At 31.8% G+C, this 8,377-nt stretch overlaps 2 protein-coding genes across 2 annotated transcripts in view; one reads left to right on the top strand and one right to left on the bottom strand.

Annotated features, from left to right (window-relative positions):
- Positions 1–256: 256 nt before the first annotated feature.
- On the top strand, positions 257–4,477 carry LOC129229459 (protein HEXIM1-like). Its single transcript, XM_054863773.1, has one exon. The coding sequence runs from the start codon at positions 381–383 to the stop codon at positions 1,434–1,436; it is 1,056 nt and encodes a 351-aa protein (XP_054719748.1). The 5' UTR covers positions 257–380; the 3' UTR covers positions 1,437–4,477.
- A 3,115-nt stretch (positions 4,478–7,592) lies between these two features.
- The window catches only part of LOC129229765 (KICSTOR subunit 2-like), a 111,147-nt gene continuing 110,362 nt past the window's right edge, over positions 7,593–8,377 (bottom strand). The window contains exon 11 of the mRNA XM_054864137.1: positions 7,593–7,782. Coding sequence (XP_054720112.1) covers positions 7,609–7,782 — 174 coding nt within the window. The 3' untranslated portion in view covers positions 7,593–7,608. The remainder of the gene's footprint in view (positions 7,783–8,377) is intronic.

The raw sequence follows: 8,377 nt of genomic DNA, 5'->3' as shown, positions 1-8,377 counted from the left end.
TAGTTTCGATTTCATGCTTTAATTGTGAATTTAAAAGTTATGAATATAATTAATTTTTAATAACTTGATGATCTACAATGTTAAAATATTTGTCAGAAAAATATAAATAATTATTTGTTCGTGCTCTTTTTAGAAATCTGCTTACAGTGATGAGCTTTCGGATTTTCGCATAACTTTCAGTAAAGTAGTATTGGCAACAGTGTGATTTAATTTTTTTTTATTCTGATTTCCTTTTCCTGGCGAATGTCGTGCGAACACCACTCATCGCATTTCCTGCTTATGGGAAAGTCTTTTAAACTGCTTTCATTGCATTAGTTCTCTCTCTTTTTTTTTTTTTTGAAAAACAAATTGTACTGATAGAAATTAAAGCGTGTCAATATATGATGAATTCTACTGAATGTAGAGCGGATGTGCCCATGGATAGAACTGCAAATAGTGTCGCCGTTTCAAACGCGAATGTTATTTCCGAAATCGATAGCAGTTATCAAAATTCTAGTGCAATGGCTTCTAATAGTTCAACTTCGCAAGCAAATTTGATTGAAACTAGTGAAAAATCGGAAGAAGACGTGAAAAACGTAAGTGATTTTGAAAAAGAACCCGACAATATCGATAACGCTTCGAAATCCGAGGATGTAACAGAACCACAAAATACTTTACAGACTGCTCATACTCGCGTTCAAAAAGCCAATTCAAATGGAAAAGTTAAAAACGAAATGGATTACATTGAAAAAGAATTTAACAATCTAAATCCATCTTGTTCCAAGGAAGAAATGAAATCTCAAAGTGTTATCCAGACTGCTCATGCTGGGGTACTGCAAGAAGATAATACGAGCAGAAAATGTCAACCAAAGCAAAATTTGTCTAAACAGAAATCGAAACACTGCAGTCCACGTAAACATAGGGTTAAGCATAAGCGTAAATGGAAACCGTACACGAAGCTGACATGGAATGAACGTAGGAAATTAGAAGAGCGAGATTCTAGAAGGGCAAGTAGGATTCGGGAAGAAATGTCATCATGTGGGCTCGCTCTTGCCCCGTACAATACAACTCAATTTATTATGGAAGATCATAACATCGAGGAACCCATGGCCAATTCTGATCCGGAAGAGCTTCATTTTGTTCCGAGTAATGCCTCGGAATATTTTGAACAACAGTTTGAAGAAGCTTTCAACAGTGTTGATGATGATTTTAGGAACGAAGCATCTAAATATGACTTAGTGTGTGAACTTATGCGAGTGGAAGATGAAGTTGAACAACTTGAAAAAACATTGAACGAAACTAGAAAAGAGAAAGTGAATCAATCTGAGGATAGTGTTGAAGCTGATTTACAGAAAATTAGAGTTTTCCAGGAAGAGATTGAAAAAATGACGCACGAAAATGAGGATCTCAGTAGCGCAAATTATCGGTTGTATGAGCAGTTGGATAGGATGTCTTGAAATGAGGTTTGTCCACACAACGAACGGTGTGGACAGAAAGATATCACTATCAATATTTCCATTTCAGCTGTTGACAATGGTGTTTCTGTTAAAATTGATCAATAAGAGTTACTCTCGGAATTTGACATTTTCATTTCAGTGTTTTTCTCTCGTAGCTTTTATTTTTGGAATATTTGTTTACGATGTATAAGTTTATACACAGTACACACACACACACTTTTAGTATTTTTTTCAACATTTCATCTTCATATCAGAAATGTTCTCCAATTGGTAATGGATTAACTCTGAATTTTGGAAGGTTATTTATACTGTGGGATTTTTTAAAAAGATCTCCAAAATATGCTATTTATTTAATAATGATCACTGTTGTAGTTTGTAACCAAAAAATATTTGGGGGAATGCACCTTTTTTTTAAATATAAGATTGATGAATTTTTGTTAAAAAACTAAAAAAGGTTTAATTTATTCCTGCCAGCTTTAATTCAAAAGGCAGGCATGTGTTTTATAGATAGCTGGTTTGAAATCAATTCATATAAACTTACATTATTATGTCTATACTAAAAATTTTGAGGAACAACTTCTCTTTGTATTCAAACTATATACAACTTTCAATTAACAGGGATGGTCATGAAATGTGTCAGCTCAGATAAACAAATTATTATCCTAATCATTCCAATTGAGAGCCGTTATCAGACTTTTGTTTTGGAGAGGGTTTTACCAAGCACATTTCTTATGACATCTATACTATCAATAAAATTTGATTTTATTGATTTTTATTACAATGGTTTATTTAAACAAGAAGGTGTTGCTTTGAGGGCTTAAACATTCGCAAATGACTCATCTGTTAAATGAAAGAAAGAAATTTGAAGTGTACAGTGTAGTACATTGTATAACTTCACCCTCTATTAAATATTCAATGTAACAACTCAGAAGAAGTACTTTCCAATTCACGGAAATTTGTTAGCATCAAGTATTCTAAATTGGAAGGAAAACACTATTGTTTTGTTAAAAAGGATTACTCCTAATAACTACAATAAAAATAGATACTGCAGATAAAGCACTGAGTTTTTGTATAATTCTTCTACAATAATAAAAAATACAGTAATAAATAAGTAATAAAATAATTTTTTTTTCAGAAAAAAAGTACAAAAAGAAAAAAAAAAGAATTTTTTGGAATGGTTTTGAAAAATTTTGGTGGGGATTTGTAGTATTTAACATTTTTTAAAATTTGTTTATGCTTTTTGTTTTTCCTATGACGAACTCTGCTTCTCTTTTTGACTTTTCATCATTTGTACTGTAAGTATGCTATTTTTAGTTTAATCTAAGTACAGTGAACTCCCCATTATCTGCGGCCTTTCACACGAAAAAAAACCTGGATGATTAACTTAAATTCGAATATTTTAACTTTACAAATAAAAAATCTATTTTTAGACAGTCCATTGATTTCAAACCTTTCAAGGTTGCCGAAACCCGACTAGTTGAAATTTAATTATTAGCTCAATGCTACTTACTCCTTTAGATCTGCACTGCTTACGAGTGACTGGACCAGTCTTGAAAAAATTCCCCTCCTCCATTCCCATGCATTTTTGGTGTAACCTAAATTGATCTGCTGCAGTTGATCTGCTTACACGATTTTCTTGTTTACATACATGGTCATTGTATTAACTGTAGTTTAAATGTATGCAAGTGTTATTGATATTTAAAAAGTATTCTGTACATGAGCATCATTTTACCTAATTAGCAGGTTATCCGCGAATGTGCTTATCCGAGATTACCGTGCCACCCTATTTCGCAGATAATCGGGAGTTAACTGTAATTTAGAAGCATTTTTGTGGTCGACCCAAATAATGCAGTCCCAGTTAATGGAGTATTTTGTACTTATCAAATTTGAAATTTTTTCATCTTTTGTGGCATGTGTTTCATTTAATGAACCTTCCCTGTGCATTTTCAGTCTAGCTTGCTTAATAGAACACCCAGTTTACGATGAAAAATTATTCAACTAAGGTGGGATATTTCATTATCTGCAATCAGAATAACAAATTACAGCGGTTTGGTACTCGGAAAATGTATTACGTTAAGCAAGTAGCGGGATATTCTTTTAATTGATATTCTAATAATTGGGCTTGACTGTACTTCAATTAATTATTTCAGATTTCTTGCACTATATATGAGATAAACCTAACCTTGCAGCATTGCAATGCTATGATTAAGATCTTCAACAATGCTGCAAGGTTAGATTTGTCTCAACTATAGTTTTCTTTCCAAAATTTTTGAAGCTTCAAACTGTAGTTATTGACTTTCTTAGTTTATTATTATGTTTTTATTACTGATAATGAGAGTAAATTAAGTACCATGTGTAATTTATATTATCTGCCTGAAAAATACATCTTTTAATGCAATTCCTTTATGATTAAGTTTGATTTTGAAATTACACTGTATTAAGTATTTTTGAATGTTTCTAGGGGTATGTTAGAATACAGTTACCGGTGAGGAACGAAACACGTTCAAATAGAGTTATTGATAAATGAAAACATCCTATGGACACTCACCGTGAGGTCTTCAGATCAAACAACCAACCATTGCAACCGGTTTTCTCTATTCAAACATACCATAGTTGGCAAGAAGTTTCTATTTTTTACTTTTAAACTATTTTAGGCGTTTGATACAATTCAATTTTAAAATTTAATTTTCTAAAAAATAAAAAAGTATCTGTATTATGTTACAACCAATTCAGTTTGATGAATATAACCACAAACATTACACAAGATATGGTACTACTTGTTTCATTGTTTTTGATGTAGTTTGAGAAATGATTTGCCAAACATGCTTGCTGTAAAAATTAAGAGTACATTGCAATAGTTTGGGTTGATTTGCCCTTTTAAAAAATATATATATATACTATACATAATGCATTAAGATGTTTTTTCAGCATTGTATAATTTGCATCCCATTTTTAATATGAGTATTGTTTAACTGTTTTAATGCATTATGTTACATTTCAGAGAGATTTTATCTGGTATTCTAAGCTTAATAAATGCAATAAAAAAGCATAAATTGTTTTTATTATCCGTAGCATTCAAGGACGAATGATTGATTTTTTTAACTTACCTTTTACAACATATATGATAACACTTACACCGTGTCTGACTATAGGATAACACTTACACTGTGTCTTTAGTCAGCCCCGGCTTGCTCCCCACCATGTTCATTCATATAATTTGAAAAAAAAAGCATAAGTTCAAACAGAAAGATTATTTCATTTTTAGTGTCAAGTATGAACAGAGTCGAATTCTAAGAGAGAAAACTTTTCTGCTTAAACTGGTATCTCCCCCCCCCCCCTCCCATGATTGCAAAAACAAAATCGTTTCATCGCTAGTACAAAAATTGCATACATCCTATCAGTTTTGAAACATGTTTATTTGCTTTTCCTTTTCCCAAAAAGTAAGATTAAACATTTTTTTTTTCCTCAATGTCTTTAATTTTACTTGTTACTAGGAGTGTTTTTTTACCCCTTATAAAAGAACACAAATTTATACCTCTTTTATATAATTTTTTAAGCCTGAAAGTTTTTTCCCCTTAAAATATATATATATATATGGAAGGAATAATAGTAAATTTAATACTTGAATTTTAAGCCCTACAGGATTTCCAAATGCCAAATATCTGTCTTGTACCAGCTCCATTTTATAAATTCCTTTTACATTCAAACTTTGGTGGTTAAATTTATCCCTGCATTGTCTCTCTATCCAACGCCCCCTTAATACTAAATGCCTATCACATTTGCCTCAAAGAGTACTTCCATCAACGCCCACACCGACTTCCGGTACAGAGGACAGCTTATCTAGCAGAAATCTTACAAAGGTGTTGCAATGACGATTTAGCCGAACAATTCAAGTCAAATTCTTAATTGATTAATTTCAAAATTAACCAATTGTGCTCTTTGCAATCAATTTCTAGTATGAGGATCGATCTAAAAGTAAGGTTCCCATCAATTTTACAAATATACAGCACTGTCTTTTCTCATTGAAATTTACATTGTTGAAAAGAAAAAACGTTTCTCTATTTTTATACATAATCTGCATCTTTTTCTATTCATTATTGTTGACGGTGCCCTAACTTCTGTATCGAGTTTCACTCCAGAAATGTTGGCCATCTAAGTGTTCCTTAAACTTAGGAAACCAGTGGTAATTTGCTAGACTCGAGCTCCGGACTGCAATGAAGAACGAAGTGCTTTGTTGGCTCATGTTCCACTCTGGCAAGGAAATTCTGTGACACTCGATGCAGAAGTTAAGGCACCGTCGACAATAATGCACAGAAAAAGACGGCAATTATGTATAAAATAAAGACGTTTTTTTTCTTTCCAACAATGTAAATTTCAATGAGAATAGACTGCTGTATTTTCTAAAACTTTTGGATTGAGCCTCTTAACTTCTGATAAGATGGAAGTGGCCTCTATACCAAAATTTGGTAGCTATGCCATACGAGCACACTCATGTTCCTTTTTTCTATGAGCAAAAACTCAAGATTACTCTTTCCTTTTCATCATAAGGATTCCCAAGATACGTTATAAAAACAGAAAGTAGTTTTTCATGCATTTATGTGCCTCACATTCTTTATAAATCACTGCTCTAGTTCAACAAAACACATTTTAAAGCTATTTTGTAATTTATACACACACAGAGATGCATCAAATTTTGTCTCAACTAGAATTCTGTTATAAGACTCTACAAAAATCCCCACTTGCATTAACATAGTCATAGTAATTTCGATGCACTAAATGGTTTCTCTAGTCCCTTCAACTTCATTAAAACAGGATTCGACAGTACGTTGAATTCCAATGTTCGGTTTCTAATTTCCGTTTCCTTGCATATTTCATGCTTACAGTGCAGAAAATGAAAAGGTTAAATACAGTTTTCTCAAGTTTTTAACATGTTTTAATATTGAAGTACGACAGCGAATTGTAGTAATGATCATTCTGACTGGACAAGATGCGAACTTTGAACGCTTTACACACGCAACCCAAACAAATGAAGGGTCAGTACGTTTTTAAGCTTGAAAATACTTTCCAATAATCTACATGTTTCCTTAGGTTAACCTGAGTTTTTAGAAAAATGGACTTTGATCGTTATTCTTCGTAGCCCTTTAATCTACATTTCATTTAGAACATGGATATCTGCCTATGAATATATGTGTTAAAACACAACCAAGTAATATTTTTTCCTATCTCTAACTTTGGTTGCTTTGTACAGTTAGGACAATGACACAGTCCTGACAAGCGCAGACATTTATATACAACATAAACACCATACAGTTCGACAACGAATCATATGTAATTTGGCTATCGGCAAAGTTCAGAAGATACCATCTGAATGAATCTAATAGGGAAAAAGCAAAATAGCGATGATATTTTGATGCACGCGTTTTATGTTGTCACTAGCACCTTATTAATTTATTGCATTTTCTAAAATAAAATGAGGGGAATCAAAAATAGTTTCCATAGAAAACAAAAAGAAAATGAAATGCTTTCATTGTCCAGATATGTAAAAGCAAAATTATGTTGTGAAATTAAAAATCCATTGGTTTTTGTAGAATGACAATATAGATAAAAAATAGTTCAGATTTAAAAAAAAAATGGCATGAACAAATTCATTTTTTTTCAAAATTGCATCTAAATATTTAAGAAGAGTAAGTGTACATCTGCAACAAACTACCAACCTGTAAACTAATAGATGCTCCCATTTCCGCCAATAAACGGAATGTTTGCCTTTCCATATTATTGGTCATCAGACTGTACAAAAGTAGTGTAACTTATGTATTAATGGCATCATCAAAGGAGCAAGAAAATAGTAACAACAAAGTAAAAGTAGCAGTAATTAAAAGTTAGGTTTTAAGTATTAAACAAATGCAGATGATAAATAATAAATTAACATGTGTATGAAATATACAATAGTTTTTACAAAAAGAAATTTAAGCAAAAATTTAAAAAAAGTTTTATTAATATTCATATCTACATATCACAATTCAATTAATTTATGCGTAACTTATTGTATCAAAATAATGCATAAATCAATTTGAATTATATAAAATATAACTTTGTCTGCTTTTTTTTACAAAACTAGAAGTTTCCTTTAGGTTGCCTTTCAGTTCGCTTTAAAAAAAAAAAAACTAATGAATTATTTTGATCCAGGCTTCAAACTTGCAAATATTTTATTGCCTCTGAGCTGTGAGCAAAGTGAATGCATAAAACGATGAATGTGTGTATCTCTCTCTGTTTTCTTGATTTCAAAAATCACTACTAGAGTCATTCGGCATTCAATTTTTGACATGAAATAAGTTGCATTCATTCTCTAGAAAGGGGAAAAAACAATCAGTACAGTTTCAAATTTAAAATTCATTATTATTAAAACATATAATCAATTTATCACATAATACTTTTTTTCTTTCTATCACATCATTAAAGTTTACATATGAGGTGTTTCGTTTCAAAACCAGCTCAATCCATGTTCTACCAATTTGTTGGCACTCTCAGCTTCAACGAGATGACATCTGCCTCCGGCTCAGTTATTCACTATTCCTGACTGAGGAGTTTTAATAAGAACGAAACTGCAGTCTCAGGATGTAACAACTGGGCCGCCTATACTATATGTAGTTCTGCCTGAGCCCCGGCTTGGGGCGGCAACTTATTTTAAAAGATGGCTCTTTTGTTATAACTTAGTAGGGTGACATAAGTCTTCTACGAGTATATAAATAAAATAACATAAAATATTAGACAGGGTGTTCCGTTTTAACCTGCAAGAACTTTTTTTCTGCTACTGCTAGTCCTAGATGTATACTTTCAATTGCAAAAATGTCCAAAATCAGATGCAGAGTTAAGATATTGAAACTTTGAAGCAAAAATGAGCCAAAATATACAAAATTTAATTTTTTATACAGGCCCCAAAC

Source organism: Uloborus diversus, chromosome 9 (assembly GCF_026930045.1).
Source record: "Uloborus diversus isolate 005 chromosome 9, Udiv.v.3.1, whole genome shotgun sequence".
NCBI classification, from domain to species: Eukaryota; Metazoa; Arthropoda; class Arachnida; order Araneae; family Uloboridae; genus Uloborus; species Uloborus diversus.
The sequence above is the reverse complement of the archived record's forward strand: the minus strand, read 5'-3'. Positions and strand labels throughout refer to the sequence as shown.

Bases quoted from the DNA above. Each gene is read 5' to 3' on its own strand.
- LOC129229459 (XM_054863773.1), top strand. From the start codon at position 381: ATGATGAATTCTACTGAATGTAGAGCGGATGTGCCCATGGATAGAACT.